Source organism: Xiphophorus couchianus, chromosome 13 (assembly GCF_001444195.1).
Source record: "Xiphophorus couchianus chromosome 13, X_couchianus-1.0, whole genome shotgun sequence".
Lineage (NCBI taxonomy): Eukaryota > Metazoa > Chordata > Actinopteri > Cyprinodontiformes > Poeciliidae > Xiphophorus > Xiphophorus couchianus.
The window spans coordinates 14,228,708-14,250,950 of NC_040240.1; the positions used below are offsets into that span (position 1 = coordinate 14,228,708).

At 36.5% G+C, this 22,243-nt stretch overlaps 1 protein-coding gene across 7 annotated transcripts in view; it reads right to left on the bottom strand.

The window, feature by feature from the left end:
* The window catches only part of LOC114156180 (CUB and sushi domain-containing protein 3-like), a 404,435-nt gene that overhangs the window by 198,489 nt on the left and 183,703 nt on the right, over positions 1 to 22,243 (bottom strand). For 6 of the 7 annotated variants that reach the window (XM_028036460.1, XM_028036458.1, XM_028036457.1 and 3 more), the window contains exon 5: positions 8,470 to 8,677. In XM_028036460.1, the coding sequence (XP_027892261.1) occupies positions 8,470 to 8,677 (208 nt within the window). The remainder of the gene's footprint in view (positions 1 to 8,469; positions 8,678 to 22,243) is intronic. The other variant, XM_028036459.1, reaches the window with a different exon arrangement.

Below are 22,243 nucleotides of genomic sequence, written 5' to 3' on the forward strand. Positions count from 1 at the left end.
TTTTTAGATGCACTGTGAAATTTTACTTTGACCCACGTTCTGCTTACATTACGCTTTTCTCCAGGCTTGACTAATGTTTTCAAGGCATTTCTATCCTCATTAAACATTCAATGAATAAATATTTCAACAGGCATATTTGCTGTCTTCCGAGTCTTGCATTTCGCTAACCCAACAGAGCTCATAGATAGAAATACAAGTGCAGAGATGGGGATATCCATTTATGGCTAAGAATTCATTCATAAAGTTTGGAATAGATACAAAAAAATAATTCTGAAATATATGTCTAATCAATTGTATATGACAACATCTTTATGCACAATTTGACTCAAAAGTCAGGATCCTGGCTTGCTCTAAAACTTTGTGTGTTCTGGCTATATTGGAAGTAATCTGTTTATCTTGTGAGCAAGAAAAACAGCAAAGTTGTGCATTTCTGTCCAAGGTCACTGCTCCATTTCCGATTCGGGATGGTGCCACTATCCCGGCATCCTTTCTGCCAGCAGCATTGATTAGCACTCGGCAAGCATAACATCACTCTCTCACACACAAACAAATGCACCCCCACCCACAAACACATGCACACACTCTTTGTCTTATATAGCCAGTTCTGATGCCATCTTTCAAAAGAATGCTAGTGGTCAACCAGATCACAAGCCCACAAACATGTACTGTTTATGATGTTTTACATAAAGCACAATAGCAGAAAGAATAGCATGAAGCAGAGCCAAGCAAAACAAAAGGCAAATTTCTGGACAAGAGACAATGACACATTTTTGATTGATGATTCAGGAGGTATTGAGTTTACGTCAGTGGAGCTAACCTGGACTTGTTCCAGTCACACAATACTTTGTGGTTTCTCTTCATTACATTAAACAATATAGGCAGCTTGGTCATTATTGTCAGAAGGAATTGGGATTGAGACAGGTAATTTCAGTTAAGACTGCGCTTTATAAACCCTTTAGTAAAAGTGACATTTATTGCATTTTATCCTTTTTAAACCTTAAAAGATTTAAAATTCAAAACAATAGTGGTCAACAAATGCAGCATGGAAAAAAACAGGGCTTCTTGAGAGATAGGAGAAATGTGAGGGTAATGTTTTGTTTTAAGTATACATGGAGTTGAGCACAAAATGATTTACATTTCAAGTAATTTCAATGTTATCAACATGTCCGGAGTAAAATATGACCATTTTGGGATGGTTCAGAAAAAGTTCCAACTTGAATCTGACATATAATCTTTGAAGGAAACAAAAGATTGGGCTGACAGCAAGGAGGCCTTCCAGTTAAGAGTTGGATCTCTTCACAAAGGATGAATTATCAGTGAGGTCATGAAATAGCTTTTATGCAATTATAAGAAGCATTTTAATGCTTTAAGATCAGTAAAGGCTTTTACATTAATTATTGAGAAGGGTATAGATAAAATCCAACATGCCAATTTTATTAAAATGCAAATAAAAAGCCCCTTTACATTATCTTATTACAATTTAGAAGATGCATGTTCCATTTCTATTAAAAATGCATATATTGGTTTAAATTCAAATCTGCCAGAGGTATAAATAAGTTTGGGTGGAACTGTTTCAATAATTACATTTACAAAGACGCGGCTAAATCAAATGCACAAACGCAATTGTTTATCAAAGTGTCAGGCAGCCATAAAGGACACAATGGTTTAACATTTCTTTTCCTCAGCAAGTTACATATGACAAGATTGTTGACAAAAAAGGTGTTTTTCCAGGCCTTCCAGTGTCTTGCTGCAGCGAACAGCAAGACTACCAAGTCGAATGCTGAATTTGTCTAAGGCACTGTCAACATAATTAAGTTCACAGAAATAATGCACACAGAGGATAAAGAGTGTAGAAGTTGAACCACACAGGGGGAACTCCCCAAGGGCAATTTTGTAAAATACAACAAACCAGTTCATTTTGAGGTGAATTTGTAATGATGGTCAGCTAACAGAGGGATTTTGAGAACAACAGTTTAGCTACAAGACCCATCAACCTTTTGAGTTGAGCCATTGCATGCTGTTCTGTAAATGACATGAACATATCAAATATGGGTAGTGTAGTCAGTTAATAAAAAAGCATAGCAGAGGAAGTGAAAGGAAATGCATTCAAGGAGGATGCCAGTTTCACCTTAGACTTAGTAAAAGACAGTGTTGTTTAGTGAGAGTCTGAAAATATTCAGACTCTCACTGAGTATCTCTGGGCAGGCAAAGTATCTCTGGACAAAGTATCTCTGGACAGGCTGAATGGTGCATAATGAAACCATTATACTACTCACTTCACTAGTGTAGGTACAGGGAAGGAGGATCAAACTATGTGGAACACCTTGAGAGAGAGGAAGGAAGTGAGGAATCGCTTTTTGTGAGATGTTTCTAGAACCAAGAAAGAGATTTACAAGAAATTGCGCCCACAAACACATGCACACACTCTTTACCTTACAAAGCCAGTTCTGATGCCATCTCTCAAAAGAATGCTAGTGGTCGACCAGATCACAAGCCCACAAACTGTCAAGTGGATATCAATGAGAGTCATTGTGTCAAACCTTTGGCAAAATTGGCACAAGGCAACCAAAGCTGAAGTGGTGTAATTTAAGACATTTAAGTACAGTCGTAGCCAGGATGAAATGGTTTGGGCTTTTAACCCTCTCGCGGTCTTAGAGCAATGCTCAGCAGGAGTGCGGCAATTGTCACGGATGGACAGCGGGTAAGCCGGGGGTTCGAACTGTCAGACTCATAAAAGCACACACATGGTCAGTCAACCCTGCCTGACCGAGCACAGAGTAAAAAACTTGTGGGGTCTCAGTGACCCTGCCTCTTAAGACTGTGGGAGGGTTACGTAGTCTGTTTTTTCTTCATTCCACACCCCTGCTATCCCTAGACAGGCATGACTAGAAAAAGAATAGAAACAGTTTAGGATTACTGGTGGTAAAATGAGAGGAGTTCAAATGATAAGTGATGGTATCTGCAAGATGTGAAACAGCTCTTACTAATACTGAAATTAGATCTGAGGTTATACGCTACAATTATTTAATTCTGAATGCGAGGATCAGATTTCAGTAAAAACAACAACAACAAAAAAACATATCAATTACTCGAGTTAAAGGTTTGTTATGTTTCAGTTTCTCCCATCAAAGAGAACAGCGATGAGTAATGCCATTTAATTCCATTTAGAGCCACAAACAGAAATAAAGCATCAAACAAAACTACTACTTCCCCCCTGGAGGAATCAGCTATTTGCTTGCATATTAGTGAGATTTTAGACTTTAATTATCTTGCAAAGGTTGTGCCTAATTCAGATGCGTTGTTAGCAAAGGCCAAACGATATGCAATTCAAAGCTTTGGAAAATCCTTTCAATTCTAAAACCCTGTCCCAACAATTAGCAGTCATTGGACTCCTTAAAGCACTTGCCTATTAATAAACATAATTTATGCCTACAAAGCAGAAAGGAGCCTTAAAGATGACAGCAAAGCATTTCCAGATAGGTCTTTGTTCAGTTGTCATTGCTCTAAATGACATATACTTGTAAGAAAAGAGGTCAAAATGAAGAGAACAAGAATATATTTCAATAAAGATGCTCAAAAGAGTGCTGGAAAGAGAAATCAAAGTGTTTCCCTGAGTGAGAAAAAGACTTTCAAGAAGATTAAGCAGGCTCTGGTGTGTAGCAGCATTGTTCAAATGTGCAAATGCATAAATGTGACCTTAATGTTAGAGTTAGAAGATAAAAACAACCTGACCATCTAAGTAAGCCTGAAGCATTTTGGGAAAAAACTCTCAGAACTGATCATATTAAAATATTTTTTGTGGAAACAATAATAAGTATTTGGAAAAGATAATAATTTTGCGAAAAACACCCTTAACTAGTAAAGAAAAAGGACATGGGTAGAAAATCTTTGTAATTTTGGAAACCAGCTTACAATATTTCATAACAAAATTAGCTAAAGGTGCAGAGATAATAGCTTGGACAAAAGACTAAGGATCCTAAACACAACCAAATATTTACAAAACACTGCCTAAATATACAGAGGTGTACCTGCTTTCCATGAGCATAAGTTCTCACAGTCACATAATCTTGGCATGACAATAAAATCAAACCAAAAAAGAATAGTTCATAATCTACTTCTAGCAGCTACTATGGCTGTGGACCTGACCCTTATCAAATGCTAAAATACAAAATAAGATTAAAAACAATGAAACACATTTAGAATGACTCTTCTATTTATTGCAAAAATATGTATTTTTCTAGATAACAGAATCATAGCATCACCAGGCTAAAATTAACTGTCTTCTTATCTGTCTTTCTTACAGTAATTTGACTTGATGAATCCTTCTCAAAACTTGACATATCTAATTTCCTTTAGAGATTAATCTTAATCCTAAAACAAACAGAAGACAAGAAAATGACAGTACTTTATACAGCCTTGTCCACTATAATTTTTTTTTGCCAAGTTGTCATGCTGGTGCACCCCAGAACACTAAATAGTATGTTACTTTCAGTGGCAATGTAGAAAAACTTGTGTTGTAGGAAAGGGGGAAAGTTACAGACAGACGGATGGACGAAACAAAGACAAAAAGTACAACTGAGGTGAAGGGAGATGTTTTTCTTTAAAGATGCTCTGCTTGGTTTCAATGACAACTGATTGTGAAACAACATAAAAGGTGTGCGTTTGGGTATGCACATGTATAAGTGTGTCTAGCGTTGGAAATAATTATAGCAATTAACAAATAGGGACATAGTTGTCTCATAAGCCCAAACACACCTCATTTAATGCTGATGAGACACATGAGGAGTGAATGTGCATGTTTGTGAAAAGTGTGTAAGAAGTGACAATGAGCCTGTGGGCTTCTGTGTTGAAACCTCGATGAACACTTCATTTATATGTTGGTGTGGAAGAAACTGCAGCCCTGCAGCAGCTGATAAATGCACATTTTTCCACGTTTCTGTATCAGAATATCAGCCATTAGCTTCCTCTGCTCATTTAAAAATTTGCATTTCGATAATTAGCTTCTTTTCTAACATTGCCAATGGACCTCGGTATATTAGCACTTGGTGACGGGAGACAGTTCCAAAGGAATCAGACAGCTTGACTGGGTATTCGTGGAGATAATACAACAGCAGAAGGTTAAAAGGTTTAAATTTTAGAACAGATGTTGGCTTAGTATTTTTTTTCTTTGCTGCATGGTGCCTGTGTGATACAAAATGGTGCACAGCAGGTAAGAGATGAGCAGAGTCAAGATAATATTTCTCAATTTGATGACAACTTGCAAAGTTATAGTGACACTGATTGGTATGCAAGGCTACACAGTAGTGTAAATATATAAGACCCAAATTTAGCTGCTCGTCAGCGAAGAAACTGTTAGAGAAAGTTTTAAAACAAAGTATTATACTCCTTATGCTATTTCAGTGTTAAGCCCTTTTACAAACATAATGATGATAAAGTAGGTAAATATATGTTGTTTACAGTTCAGGAGAAGGGAGAGATTTCTGTTTACCAAGTGGCTTTATGTTGATTTGAAGTTGCAAGTATTTTCACAAGGACAAAATAACTAATGATAAGACACGGGAAAAAAAAACCCATACCAGCCTGATTAGAAAGACATTTAGACTTAGACTTAGACTGACTTTATTGTCATTTTGCATGCACAGGGTGTATACAGAACGAAATTTCGTTGCATACGGCTCAGGACAGTGTTTTGAGCTTTCAATGTTGTGAGAAATACTCATGACCACACCTACATATGAAGAAGCATAAAAGAAAAACACAAAATAATATGTAATAGCAACAATATGTCGACATATACAGTAAAGACAAAAGTTAAATAACCATATTTCCAATTATAAGGTTGAAATTATCAAGATGTAACTACGTGGTTCTAAGCAATTCTTGAAATGAGATGGATACAACCTCAAATTTAACACTAAAAGCAATGATTGCTATATAAAAATAGCAATTTCATAGCTTCCTTATTTGGTCCCAGGAGTGCAGGCTGGCTTGTGCTATACATACAGTTCAGGTGTCAAATAAATTACCCTTTTGTCTGCCTGGGGATCAATATGGTTTAACGCCTAAGGTCAGTACAGTGAAATAAGTTTTAAACCAGCCCAAATTTCATTATGCTTTAATACAAAGCAGTCAGACCAGCTTGCAAATTTTCAGAGTGGTCTTGATCAATAGTTCTTCAGGATTTCTGAAGGTCATTGATCAGGCCTTCAGTGGATTTTTGACCCCATTTTCTGTCCAAACCCAGTACCTGATTAGTTCAGTAAATACTTAAATCTGAGAAAATTCTACAATTGGAAGGAAAAATGTCAAATGCCAGGCCTTAAAAACCTTCCTACAGAGAAGGAACACTACGTAAACCCATACACATTTAAAACTGAAAAGTTCAGCAAAGACTGGATAGAGAAGTTAAGAGACATATCGGTTTCTAATTAATCACATTGTGCATGCCCCTTTTCAGCTCAAAGATTCATTGTTGTTAATATGCTATTTAATTTCTGTTAAACCACAAAAATATTTTCAAAAATGCAACACAAGAAATAATTTGTGAAACATTGAAGGTAGGGGGGCCTAGCAACCCTTGGTTTCCATGCCCTTCATAATTGTTTAAAAAGTAGACAGATGACCACAAATCTGGAAAACCTGAAACCAAAGTGAAAAATTTAAAGTGCTACAGTCCCCCTACAGGCCATAAACAACTTATTTGCTGGTTTCTGATCCATTCCATGGTATATTTCTACAGGCACCTCATCTGCATTGCTTCAATGGATTTGCCCTACAAATATGGAGCTGTTTGCTTCCCCATCATCACACTTAGCCATACTATAAAGGTCGAATCACCATAAGTGTGTTAGTGTTTTTGTTTCGCATGCAGCACTTGCTTAATGCAGCATTAATCAAAAGTAAATGAATAACTCACACAGTATGCAAATTATTGTATGACATAATATTGTGCGTAGAAGAGCATAACTAGTTAAAAATATTATTAAAGATTGATCAAATTTCAGTGGTTGCTATGTTAGAGCTAACTTACCCATACTGTTTTTTTTTTTCATGAGTCCTAGCAATTAAAAGCAGCATGATGGGGGTTTGCACCTGTGCAGAAACGCTCAGGCTTGCCTGGGAGCAGTTACCATTATTACTTCCAAATCAATACACATGCACACACTCTAATATCCCTAACCATGATTAGATTCAAATTGGTTACAGCAACAGCAATGGTTGATCAATACCCTAATTTACCAACAATCAATAAACAGCCAGAGCAATAAAATGTTATGAGTGAACTATTTGAAAACACATGAAGTGCTGTTGAAAGTGGAACCATCAGAGATCAGTTAATCCCTCTGTGACGTATGAGCCATATACAAAGACACATAATAACTATTCACTTGGAGTCAATACCAACTGCTTTATCTTCACGAAAACAAACTTTATTTGGTATTTATATTATGTTATTTTTCTTTTCTTTTTTACATTCTCCTACTTGGGTTCAAGCTTACTTTTACTACTCACAATATATATATTTTTGCTGCACTCCTTGGTGTGGTAAAATGGTGCCATAAAGTTAGCAACGACTGAAATGTCAGGTCAGTAATGTCAAGCAAACTTTTCTATTCAGTAAAGTATGGATAAGGGCCAGCATGATTATTATACCACCAGACGGTGCTCGGCTGCCCGGTATTTGATTGGATATGTCAGCTGTACCCTGCCTGCATCTATGGAAAAATGGGTTTTCATTAAAAGGGAAAACTATTTTTAAAACATTGCTAAAACTTTCCTAACTTTAGTTTAGTTTTATTTTAGTTTCGTGGCTACAGATTAAGAGAGACCCAGTTGCCCTATGGGGTACACTGTAAGTCTTCTTACAGTATGCATAATTAACATTGGACTGACACTCAAATCTTCTCCACATGTTTTCTGAAATGTAGGTGAGTAGTCCATTTGCCTCAGACTTAAACCAGTTTCAAACTAACAAGTTTATTACAGCAGGTATTATCTTGTTTTAATCTATTTTTCTTGTTTTTATTTTAATGCCAAATTAGCAAGCACATACACATAAGACAACACAAGCACTGCAATACAAAAAACAATATACTGTAAGTCAGCCATATTTTCCACAAACAGCAGCTAAACACTGACAATAACAAAACACTGGGACCTTACAAAGCAGAGATAGGAAAGAATATCATATCAAGTTTCATGTTATTTTATATATAAAATAAATAAATAAAACTATATGCTGATAATTATTGTTATTATCATTAAGCTCTTATCCATAAGTCATTAGATACATTCATAGCTCACAGCAGCCATTATGGATCTTGAGAATAGGATTAATGAGAAATCTCACTTTGCATAACCAAGAAATTCAGAACAAACAACCACGGACACATTTTGTCACAAATACCCACTTGTACTAAAAGCAACACTCAGACATTTAGAAGTAAGCAAAAAAAAAAAAAAACTCACCAGATGGTCGGTGGTTCTGAGCCCTCCACTTCCAGGTAGTCATACTTTTCTTCGGTCTGGAAGTCTGTAAAGATGACAGAGATGGTGTCTCCGGGTTCGGCCAAAAGGATCCAAGTACAGTCGGCTTGGTTACCATAGTTGCCGGGGTAACCGGGACTGGTCACCACCCCACTGCCGCCCCTCACAGTGCCCCCACATGTGTCCTCAGCTGTCAATCAAATCAGAGTGACAAATAGAAAACCTGGGTTAGGGAGAGGAGGAGGGACTGAGGGGGCGGACTTTTTTTTAATTATTATTATTTCATTTTCAATAAAATTGCTTCCTTTTTGGATTTCAATTCTTTTATTTTTTTCTAAGATTTGATGAGTTAATTAAACTCAACATAATTTATCAAATTAGTATTTCAAAATCTAATTTGTGATACACGTAAAGTCACTTCAAAAATCCAAGTCAGCCAGCCCAACTCCCCAACTCTCTCCCTCTAGGAAGTGGCTTTTCCCTGTTGCCTTAATTTTTAGTTTCCCATGTTTTGCTCTATGTATGTTATTGAATGTTAGAAATGAATGACTGTTTCATGATTAACTATCAGACCATATTAGCAAACTATATTGTGAAAATATGGAGATCTCACAATCACTCCTTAGATATGAAGTAAACATGAAAAACATGTCGATGGCACAGCTGAACAGTCTTTGCCAGTACGTCTTGTAGAATAAAGTTTTACAGTTTATGTTATGGCCAGTTAGAATTAGAAGTTGGGTTCATGGGTTAGGCTGCAATTTCTGTAGTATTCACAGCTGCTATACTCTCCTCATACAAAATCGATAATATGCTATGTTTCTCATTGTAGCTCCGCTCTCATCTCCTCCAATCACCACCTAGGAACTTTGGATTGAATTGGTTGCCAATTGGCGGATTAAGAATCATATTCTATTGAACAAATGGTTTTGAAAACATTTTAAACAAATGCAATAAAATATTTTTGTGAAGCTTTCTCATAATTGGTGATCACATCTGATTGATAGCCTTGCAAAGCTGCTTGTAGTAGTGATTACTGTTTAACAGATAAAGACACATGGATTGCGCTGTGTACATGGCATAAATTATACATATAATTTATACAGACACTCACTGAGAAAAACATTCCACATTGCATCTTATTGAGTCAATGGTACACTGGCTTTGGTCTCACACATGATCTAATATTGGGAGCCGTGAGGAGTCCTCACATATTATTTACATTGGAAAGAAAACCAACACAAAATGTGCCCAGCCAGAGTCCCATTGACCGAAAAAAAATAAATAAAATAAAATAAACGGAAAAAAAAACACACACAATGTTGAACATTTTTCCCCAAGAGTCAAACTCTAATCTTGGTATAAATTATTCCTGTATAATTTATACATTAAAGAGGCAATAATTCATGGAGAACACTCTTATAGCAGACAGGTATTTCATTGCCTGCCAGAAAGTGCAAATTTGGATGACACCAGATTACTCCACAGCCCATCGTATGTTGATATCGACGGCGTTTAGAGAAGACAGTTATTGTGTACCCACCAGATGGGTGTCATCCTTAAAGTGCACTCTCTGAGAAGCTGAAAAACGACATCCTTTATAAGAGTGCAGACAAGCACTGTCAGGTGTACATGCACATGCTTTAGGCTCATCCATGAAATGCTGGCTTGTAAGGAAGGGTGGTGGGGGGGGATGCATGTACAGATGACAGAGATAATGTAAGGGATCAAGCCAAATTCCACCCACAAGAAAGGAGTAGTGAGAATATATATATGTATATATTCTCAGGACAAAGACGACACAGGAAATATAGGGGGTTAGAATTAAACAGGGACCAAACAGAGGCAAGCACTAAACAAGGAAAAAAGAATTGAGAGGTTAATTTTGAAGAAGGTAAAATTACTGGTACAGACTGTACTAAAGAAGAAAGCAACAAACGGAGTGGAAAACAAAATAATTGGTTTAAATTAATTTTATGGTGGACACAGACTGCTTCAATTGATCAGTGAGGGAAATTCACACTAGACATGCAGAGCACATACACTCATCATGGTTGCTAATTTTGGACTTTTCTTGCTTTATTTGAATGGCAGAATTTTGAGGATGTAATGATTACATATTTTCAATAAAAGTTCAAAAAAGAAAAATTAGGCAAACAAGTTTGAATTTATAGTATTAATCCTCCAATTAATACATGGGCAACAACTTACAGACGAACTCAAATACATAGGTATGGGCATATATACAGTATATATTGGCTGGTTGTGTTAGCACTCATTTGATTAGAAATCATAAAGTCAATTTGTATCGGCTGGTTTCCTGTAATGGCCCCAGCTTTCAAACATTATTCACACTTTGTTTGTAAAAAGGTTGAAGTTTAAGGCCATTCAGGAACAAACCAGTTTTGACATGTGTTTTATAATTCAAGTGTTTGAATCCACAACCTTGTCCAGGTTTCAAACATCTGATCCACACGGTCACCCAGGAACAAAAAGAAGAGCCTAAGAACTATCAAAGTTCAAGATGTTCACCAACTGGACGATGCTTGAACACCTAAAGCCAGTTCAGCTCTAACATGGACTGCAAGGATTTCACCTAAAAAAAAAAGAATCCAATTACTTCAAAATGGGTTTGAAGTAATGAAACTTCAAACTCAACTTAAATTTCTCCTGCACACATAATAAGCCAAATATCTTCTGGAGTTACGTTTTGGTCAGAAGAAAGAAACACTTAGTTTGTTTTTTGCTACTTTGATGGATACAATGCTTGGAGAAAATCGAGGCTTTTAAGCTTAAGAAGACTAAACCAATTACCATGCATGCTGATGAAGGGGTGTTTCACTGCTATTGATTCTGGTGCATACCACAAAGTGGATGGAATAATCAAGATGATAGATTAACCTCTAAATACGTCAGTCTTAATTAAAACCAACACATGAATGGTTTAAACTTTTTAACAAAACATATGGATCAGGTGTGACTTGACACGGGTCATTTCACCATTTTATAAATATAGATAAGTATATTTAAATAGGACTAAGGTTGCTCCTGAATATTATTTTAAACATGGCTGATAGTAATATCCAGCACCCCAACAAATGACACATATTGAATTGATTCAAATAAATAACTAAAATGCCATAATTTATACAAAATTTGTACCAATTATGAGTGTATGTGAACTTCTGACTGAAAATGTAGTTGAAGTTACTGATGCAATGAATAGAAAAGAAAGGTGTTATTTATTCTTTGACAGACATTCATCTACTGTCTGTTGGATCAGTCCCACAGAAAAAAAGAGAGGGGGTGGAGGGTAAAAAACATAAAATAAAACAGACAGTCAGTGAGGCAGGAAGACAGAAAGACCATTCAGCTACCCAGACAGTCATTTCACCACTAGACAGTCAAAGAGATTTGTGTAAATGACCCAACAGGCCAAACCAAGACCTGCTGAGGTGCCATCATACTTTCAGGAAAGCAATGAAGCATTGTGCATTTGGTGTGTGTCTGGTGTGTGAGAGCACTGCTTGCCGGATGGCAGCTGTCACAGGTTTATCATGACAACGGCAGGACATCGACAAGCACTGATGGACACAGACCTGCACTCTCACGCGCATCCACACGCATACACACATGCACACACCCCCCCTTCCAGCCCGCAGGCATGTTCATCTGCCAATGACAGTTGACAGACAGATGGAAATCCCTCAAGGTGCACTGATTTGTGATGCGAGTCTAAGTAAGGTAAACGAACTGAAAATGCAAGAAAATTAGCAGTAAGCTTGAAGGAGATGGCAAAGTTTTATACTGTCAAATTTCAGATCAAGGTGTATTGCATCTACTTTCAGATTACACTGGGTAAAGGGTATTTTCTGTTTTAATGGTTAACTGAATTGGCAAAGACACACAATCTTATTAAATTAGTATAACTGTAGGATTTAGGCTAATTGAACTAACTGAGGTTTATTTTTTCCAGGTTAGGAGAATTCATAAAAGGAAAACTTCCCAGTACCATATAATAATATGAGTCAGAGGTTCACAACAGATTTATTTGCTACTTTGATACCAAAGCTGATGTATGATGTGTATATAAAAATGATTTAGATATTGTTAAAGTTCTTAGATAAGTTTAATTGTTTTGAGAAAACAAAATCAATTATGCGAATAAAAAACATCATAGCTTGTAGCATATTATTTACAACCACCTCAACATAAATACTGCATGTGATATTTGACGTTATCAGTGGGGCTGCGATGCATTCATGCTTAAATTAGATTGGACTGTTTTTCAGCAGTTATTTGGTTCTATCATGAAAGAAAAGGCAAGTTCAAAACAAAATACCTGAACTAACTAAAATACTTGAAATGAGCTGATTGAGGCCTTTCATTTTTAGAGTAGTTTTTCTGAGTTTAACGATGGACCCAAGGGACATTGTCATATTAGAGGTTTGATAATACATCAAGCTCACAAGACAAAACATGATATTGGGTTCAGTAGGAAGGTGATCAAGAAGAGACTTAATTTGAACAACGTGGTTGTTCAATCCTGTTTATGTCCTTGTTTTCCAAAATATAATAAAGAAAACAAGTTTCATAACTTGTTTGAAAGTATCTCTGTAGTCCTATAGTGGTACTACATAAGAAAGCTCTGAAACAGATGCAACTTAGCATTGCTGCCAGTTATATTCTCAAAGTGTTTACAAAATGTACAGTATTTTATATATTGCTCTATCATAGTTTATTTTACTCCAATTGCTGTCACAAACAATTCAAAATTAGAGTTTCTTCATGCTAACATTGGCTACATACTGTAACTATAGATTTTATGAGCACAACCTTTACCCCTTAAGGCTATCATGATGGATCTAGCTATATAGGTTATAATACTTTACTGCTGCTGTCACATTTCCCATCTTGCTATGTATTGTGTTGTTTCTAAAATAGTTTTTTGGGGGTGTAAAATGAAAAAAAACTAATAGAATTTTGTGAATTTTTAAAAATTTTGTAATAATTGAAACATGTGTTGCTACTTTTGATGCACTTCCACTCAGCCTAGCGTGCTGTTGTGGAAAAAAGACTATTTTACCAAGCACAGTCAGGTGGAAGCACTCAATCAGGTTTATTCATATATTGTGCACATTACAGAGAGCTTGCAGGACAACCAATAATGAAGCAGGTCTGGGTGAAAAGCTCTACCGGGCAGAGACAACACATGGGTTTTATACCAAGGTAAGGAATCCACCAGACAGTCTGGTTCCCTTGCAGCTGCAGCATAACAACTTCCAACCTTGTGTATGTAGCCCAAACAGGTTCTTTTGGTGAGAGTTGACAAGCATTTTATATAACATGATCAGCAGATGTTAATTTATAGTAATTTTCCACCACAGTGCTTATACCAAGAAAAATGGTGTGAGAATCATTTCTGGTGTATACGTTCCTTTTCCAAGACATCATCTCATGGCTTTTAACTTATTTTTTCTATTGATGGGTCAACAGTAAATGAAATTCAGATGTAAATGAAGTAAATGAAATGAAGTTTCCGGGCTCTCTCTGTTGCCCCGAGTGTTAGTTATTAGTAATTGATTATTTTAGCAAAGACTTGTTCAATGTTTTTATAACCAAGTGAAGTTGACCAGTCAGAGAAGGATTCTTTTTAGCCAAGTTCACCATATAACCGAACAACATCTAAGACTTTTATGTCAGTAGAGGTCATCAAACCTCTAACAGGCATCAAAAAAGCTCACCTCTATTAGGATGTAATGTACAAATGCTACTGAAAATCTCGTACTAATTTTATCATTTGATAGATAAATGCACATTTTATCAAGTTTGTGAAAAAAACCTCAGACCTTTTAATCTTTGGCTGCAAATGTATCTATTCTTTCTGAATGGAATCATGCACCTTGACTTGAAGCAACCCGAATGCCATGCAACGTGATAATTTCAACTGACACATTATGCAATTAGGATCCTCCCCAATTTTGTGGCGTGTCATCGTGTGACAATGAGACTGAGCAGAGACCACTTCAGGAGCAGCTGCTCTAATAAAGAAAGACATTTATGGCATGTTCACAGGAGGGAGGGGGAGATACCTTTAGCCATCTGATTACCTTCACTTCAATGTGCATGCAGCCAACATGACAAATGACTAGAACGCTTTCGATGTAGGATCTGCTGTAATAATGGGTAAGCATTTCTAGCACTCCAGTATTGTGGAACATTTGTGTGGCAGTGTCCAGTATTACAGTTTGCACATTTATTTCCTTTAAGTCACATTATTCCATTTTATATAACACCAAAATTGATATCACTCAATTAAATCAGTAAGTTAATTTTATGTGTTCTTAAAATCTATCCATCTATTACTGAAATTACAAGAATATCCATATGCAGTTTGCCAAAAGCCAGTTAGGGAGCACAGTAAATGTGTGAGATGGAGCTCTGGTACAGTGAGACCAAAACAGTATTTATCTGATGAAGAAACAATGTTGTGACCCCGTTCTAATCACTTTGCTACAATGTCATTTTACACCTTTGATCAGAAAATTTCACAAGGACCACACATGTGTCATTTTATACTTGACTTGAGAATATTTAGTACCCACTTTGACGATTGACAATTTGAACCATTATGATACACTCAAATTTTATTTGATAAAAGCTAATTAAACTTAAAGCTAATTAAACCTGCTGCTTAGATTTGGGTTTTACACAACGCCTAAATAGTAACCAGACCCAGAAGCAATAAAAACAATGTGCAATATGAACTTTTTGGAAAATGTCTTCCAATGAAATCAAATTTTGAGAAATTTGATATTTTGTTATCGGAATTTATTTAGGTAATTTATTAAAATACTTCCCTGCAATGAGAAATAAACTGAAACAAAATTGTCATCAACATGGATATAAAATGGTTTGTTTACTGGTCCAAAATTAAAAAGAAGGTTGGGACAAAACAGCAGCACACAAATAAAGAATAGAGGTTTGAATTGGATAAGGATTCACTCTTGGAAGATATTACAAAATCCCCTCATCTTCCTCAGTCCAATAAAACCACTGTATACCCTGAGTCTAGTGGTGCAGTTTCCAGATTTAACATTAAATGTCATACCTCTCCGTAGCACAAAGCAAATAAAACATTGCAATATATGTGTCATTAAGAGTCAGACATCAATAAAAAACTGAAATAAGTATATATATGAAACTGGTAATATATCAGAAATGTTTAATATTCTGCATGTGCTTTATGCAGCCTCCAAATCTCCTTTAATAACTCTACCAGCTTTCATTTCAAGAAGGAATTGTGTTTTTTCCAACTGTAGTTTGTAAACATGTTTTGTCTTTGTAATGACCTGTAAAGTCTAGCGGATATTTTTCTATTTAAACATATTTTTGACCTTCAGCCTCGCAAACCTAGAGGTAAAGAATGTACCTGACTTAAGTGCAGTGTAGTTTTCTTTTTTGCTTTTATCTCAGATAACAACAGGGGGAGACTGAAGTCCGGCTCATGCTACGATGCACTGACCCACATGAGGGGGGAAAGTTTCTTTGGTGGAGGCTTCTATATGTGTTAGCTTGAGTGTGAAAGGAAGAGAGGGGTAGACTTGGCCATGTTGCCTTCATTTCTCATCACATCACCAAGTTGGCTTTGCCCTTTTGCTTGCCTTTTCATCCTTTGCTCTTTCTCCGCTCACCGTTGGTGATATACCTCCTCTCTTTTGTTCTTCTTGCTTTTTCTGCATCAAGATTTTTTTTATCTTGTCTTCCACCTACCTGTCATTAATTTACTTTTTCGCCTTGTGCCTTCCTACTCATCATTCTTCCTTCTCAGTTCCTTATTTCTCCGCTCACACTTCCTCGTCATCACCAAGTCCCCCCTCCTCCCACCGGTCTCTCTTGCTGTTTCTCTCTCATAGCCTGGGGTGCTTTGATCGCTCGTTCTTAGCCTCCTTATCCTGCCTCCTTCTCTCCCATCCGTTCATCCCGTCTTCCCCACTGTGCTGTCATCAATATCACAGTCATCAGAGAATTCCTTCTTTATCCTTTTCAGTCTCGCTGTGGTTATCTTTAAGATCTGACTTTCTGCATCTCACTCCATGTCTCGCAGTCTCTCCGTCTCCTCCTGTTGATTGATTTCATGTGTAATGGCTCTTCTGGCCTCGTCCTCTCTTTTTCCAACCCGTGCTTTCCTTCCTTATTTTCCATAACTCGTCTCTTCTTCCTGCATCTTTTTGATAGGCAGATCACTATCACCGTCAGATTCACACACATACTCAAACTTCAATCACGCAAGACCCAAACCCGGCCAGCCTCTAAGGATTATGGGCCATCTATATCATCCCCTCCTCTCCTCTTGTCTTCAGGCTGTATCCATCTATCCCTTCTGCTCTTCTATGTACAACTGCCAACTCATCCATCAACCTCTTGCCCCCTATATACTGTAAAGCTGGATATATATCAGCTGCCCCATCTTTTCCCCTCATCTTTTCTTCCACACATTTTATAGTTCAGTGTACCTGCCACGAATGAACAAACAGACCTCGAAGGAAATGTGTTAAGTATTTGCACACATATGGTGCTGGCATTATTTGTTACAAATTACCCTCTGGACTGAGGAGCTCGTAGACATTCATCCAATTTAATCTGCAGCTGCACTGGGTGCCACACTGCCTGGCCATGCAGAGGGTGAGATTTTTATTAATGGTCTCAATGTCACTTTCAGCATCCTGTCATGCCAGGATGCATTACATGGTTTTGAATACATTAGAGTAAGACCTTACTGGCAATGCTATCAAATCTGACAATCTAATAGAACATGTGACATTGTCAGCAGAATCTGACTTAGCCTTTTGGATATGATTCACCGTGAAGGCTTGTCACAATAAGCAATTTATCGATTAATTGCTTGATAAAACGATTTTGATCATTTCCAGATGCAAGTTTGTTTTTGTCGTGTCTGCCCCTTTTTCTAACAAAGAAACTGAATGACTTTGGTGCAAAAAGGTATTCCTCCCCTTTTCATTTCCTTAGCGTAATGGGTTCCTACGGGGAGCGACAAATGACAGTGAAAAGAATCAGTTTTCCGCCACTCTCCAACACATGGGAATTGATAGCGATGACAGCGACCAAAGTTAAATATTTATAAGCTTTCCTGTGTTGCGTCACTAGCCCGCGTGTACACATTTATGTGTACAAGCTCAAAAATTCACATGCACAGTTTTCACCAATAATTTGGCTGGAGGAGGGCAAGGGATTGTCATCTTGCAATGCAGGTTCCATAAGAAATGAATGGAGAGGAAGCTTGTAACAGTAACTTGCCAGGTTCATGGTGTTCTGCCACATAGTGTAGCATGAAACCAGAGAAACGCTGGTTTAAAAGCTGAACGTGACAGCTGCAGTCTGGGAGCATTTTGAATTCAAAATGAATGATAGGGGTGAACCAATGATATGCTGCATTTGTCGTAAAACAGTAGCAACTATACACGGCAATACAACAAACTTGTATCTGCACCTAAAACATAATGATCTGATACAACTTGCCAAAAAAAAAAAGAACTACAACCAAATTTATAAGTTTTTTTCCACAAAAAGTCCTAACAGGTAGTATTGCCTGTTTTTCCCGTCTGAGCCTAATCATTCATATATTTTGAAGGGCAAATTTGTTTACATAGACCTCATAATCCATTTTATTTGCTTTTCGCTTGTTCATTTATTTTGGATATTTAGAACGTCTTCCAGTTCCATTTTTAAATGTTATTCAGAAATGAGTTTATTAATCTTTGAGAGAGTTTACTTGCATTATTATCCAATTTTTATGATAAAAATGACATTTTCATTTACAGCAATAATTTTTGGGACAATTAATCGCTCCACACTCTCCACAGTTGATACATGAATGCTTGGTTTGAGGGATTGCTGAGGGATTGTATTTTGCATTGAGTCAATGATTCAATGTATTGCTACATACTCAACTAGGAGGAGTGGATGCTGAAAGGCAATGACTCGAATCAATCTGTTGAGTTTCCTTAGATAGAAATTTTTAAACTAATTTGAATAATAGACTGAGCCCACTGTACTGTTTGATAACTAGGATCAGGTGGGATGTCTGTATGATTGAATTGGAATGATTTTTTGTAAAGTGCCTTAAGAAGAGATTTGTTGTGAACTGTGCAAGCATTTAGGCACCCCTGAATAGTTGCCATGGGAGATTCAAGGATTCCTCAAACACGCACGAAAGAATCAAAGCAACACTCCAACTATGTTTTTGATGAGGGAATAACATTATAACATTACTTAAAGATTGTAAAAGCTGATTTTACACAATACCAGCCCATAATAGAACAGTTTTAAGCCACATTTTACCTCTTGAGAATTAGTTTAGACACCTCTTAAGACCACTTCCAAGCAGCCCTGTCCTGACAGCTTCGCAGACTTGCTCCTCGCCTTCTTTGTGAAGCACATTCTTTGTGATGATGTTGTTTTGCTCCCTCATGATGAGCAAAGCTTGATGTAATGATCTTTTGATGGTGTGGTCACTTTTTGTCTACTTGATTGTGCTTTGGATAAAAGTGATCGAGTTTAATCAAAGTGTTTAAGAGTGCAATGCACTGCTCCCTGAGAAACCTTCTATCCAGCTCTGATTTCACACCGAGAAAGCTCTTCGTTGCTCAGAATAACAATTTGACTACTGACACTTTCACTTTGTTCTGATGGCACTGTCTCAGTGTCAGAAAGCTCCTTCGTAAGCAATGTTCAGTTAGAAACCTCAGCAAAGGCTATAGTTATATCGGTTAAAAAATAGTTTTAAAGAGGTGCGTTTGACAGGGCCTTTTAAAGGAACAATTGATTCATCCTGTATAACAATGAACAGAATAAGCATGTTAAATGACACAAAAAATATGTCATTAAATACTTAAATACATAATTTATATTTATTAAGAAAAATAAATACAAAAATGATTTTAACATATATGAATACAAAATTTGTAATGGTTTAGGGTTGTACTTATTTAACTAAGTATCTCTATTATGCATTTCATCGTTTAAACATTTAAGTGGGACCTTTGGACTCTGACACCTCCATTTGCTTTACATTTTGTAAAATCTAACACTGTTAAACTAATTTTTGTTGGTAGCCTTTAATTCATTGAGGCAAAAAAGAATCAAAACTAAAGTTCAAGGACTTCTAGGGGAATCTGCAGCCAAAATTAATTGATAGGTATTTTTTTTAGTTGATTTATTCATTGATATATAAAATTATGCATAAACAAACAAGGGTTTGTACCATCTGCCCTCCTGTTTCTTGGCTGCAATTCTGCTGCACAGCGGACATATGGGCTTTAGAGGCATCGTTGTATTTGCCAAATGTAAAACCATTTGGAAGTGGAATAAATGCTGATATGTGATATTACTTTGCAAAGTTACAGGTCTTATTTGATATTGTGTTCCAGCTTATAAAAACAGCTGAAGCTGTTGGAGAGCAGAGTTTTAAATCTCCAGCTTCTGATTTGTACTCTTTCTGTGGGTGTGCATTAACTTGTTGCCCTTGTTGATAAGAGGTTTGTTTGGGTATTTCAATAGCAGAAGTGGATAAAATCTCACATTCATTTCTAAAACCTAAAAAATGTAAAGCTCCCAAAGTGCAAGTAGAACAAATACCAACAATAACACCTGAATGACTCATCTGTGCAGCTGCGTTTATGACTTCAAGCTAGGAACTTCAGATTTTTCTACACTTCTGTGTTTTATACAATATTTGTCCCTCTATTTGCTTTTGTATTTGTCTGTAAATCTTAAAGAGTTTTGCTGGAGACATATTGCCCGATATCCTCAGCTTATCAAAGTTTTATTTTAGACTTACAGTCATGCTGTTCAGGGCATGTGCACACCCACACACAAGTAACCATACTGACCTTCAGCTCCTCCCACCATATGTCCACAAATCAAAGAACAGATGCTGTCTGCCAGTCAACTAAACAGCCTGACATTTAGGGCAATTAGGGCAGAAGAGGGCGATTTAATGGTAGATCAACAGATTGAGGCACTTAAAGAGGAAAACTGATTGATAGATAGATTACTATTATAATTAGTATCATTTTCAGCCCTGTCCATATGAATCATATTTAGAATCCATACAGTGAGATAAAAGTTAATATTCCATAATTACTCTAACAGTTTTTGTTCAAGTTTGACCCTAGCGATGCCATTTAGTATTCATATTCTATAATCATGGCCTATTATGCTCATTTCCAGTTTCATATCATTCCAGCACATAAAAGTGACTTTCTGTGACTCATTCAGAAATAAAATATTAAAGAGAATGCTACTTTTTCATCTTAGCAGTTCTTATCTGGTCACAGAGAAACAATCTTAAATTATAAAATTTTTACAAAAAACAATAAAAATAAAACTGAAAACAATCCCCAGTGCCAGAATTATTGGCATGTCTGATATCAATACATATGGAACCAAGGATATTTATTCATTCCTCTTTGCACTCTATGAACTTTCCATAGTTTTGCGTCCTCTTATGCTTTTTTTCTGCTCAGCTAACCTAAAAATATTCTCTATGGGATTTAGGTTTGTGGGCTAAATGGACAAGGAGGTTGATTTTGAATCTGGTGAATAATTTCTGATCAGAGGAGTCCAAGTCCAGGCCTCTGTGCTACCATCTTACAAGTTTTAGATGCATCACTGTACCTGAATCAAATAGCTTCACTCCCTCACCAGCAGTCATTAAATTCTGCCGAGGCCTTGTAACAAGCACTTCAGTTGATCTAGATGTGCTGCAGAAGTGACGTATGTAAAGGTTCCAGAATGTTAGCTCTCGAGGACTAGATCAGGGCTCCTCTGTTTTAGATCATGATCCCGCTGAATGACCCATTTCCTGTAGAGGCCACAAGATTTCTGTTGAAAACCTTCTGGTGTTTTAAAGAGTTACTGGTGTCATCCATGTATGCATGCGGATTACAGTTAATTCTTACAATATCGAGAAGACTTTTGTACTGTGTCTTCATGATGTCTACAACATTACATTAGATATCTGGGAAGGTTTTTAAAAACCAGTTTATCTCCAAAATCAGAGCCTTTTTTCTAAAAAAAAAAATTAAATAAAAAAAAAAATTCAGCTTTACTAGTATTGTTTTTAGATTCTATATACGAACGACAGCAAGTCAACAAAAGGCTCACCTGCCAGTCAATTAAACAGCCTGACATCTAGGGCAATTAGGGCAGAAGAGGGTAATTTAATGGTAGATCAACAGCAAACAACCAAATCTGATCAGCACTGTTAAAATCATTGTTTTTTGCTGAACCATAAAAGGATCTCAAATAATCAAGACCTCAAAGAAATTAAGACTTTCACTCTACCCTGTTGTTATCTGAGTCATAGCCTATTCACTCAACAAAACAAAGTAAATGAGAGTACTAAATTAGAGACAAACTCAAGGTAATGCTAATCCAAAGGAAACAAAAACTATCAAAAAATGTAAAACTGCAAAGTAGACTAAAGTAAGCATTTGGAACAATAGACTAAAGCACTACTGAATAAATTTCCACTAATCACAAATTTATGATAGAAATAGACAAGAGGTTTTCCATTTCTGTAAAAAAAAAAAAAAAAAATCAGATGAATTTTTTTCAGCTGGTTTTAACATATTATATTGTTTTTAACACAATTAATGTTAATGTTGTTTGACATCCCTAAAAGATTTAGATCACTTCCTTGACTGCTAGATTTACGAATGATTGCCAATAT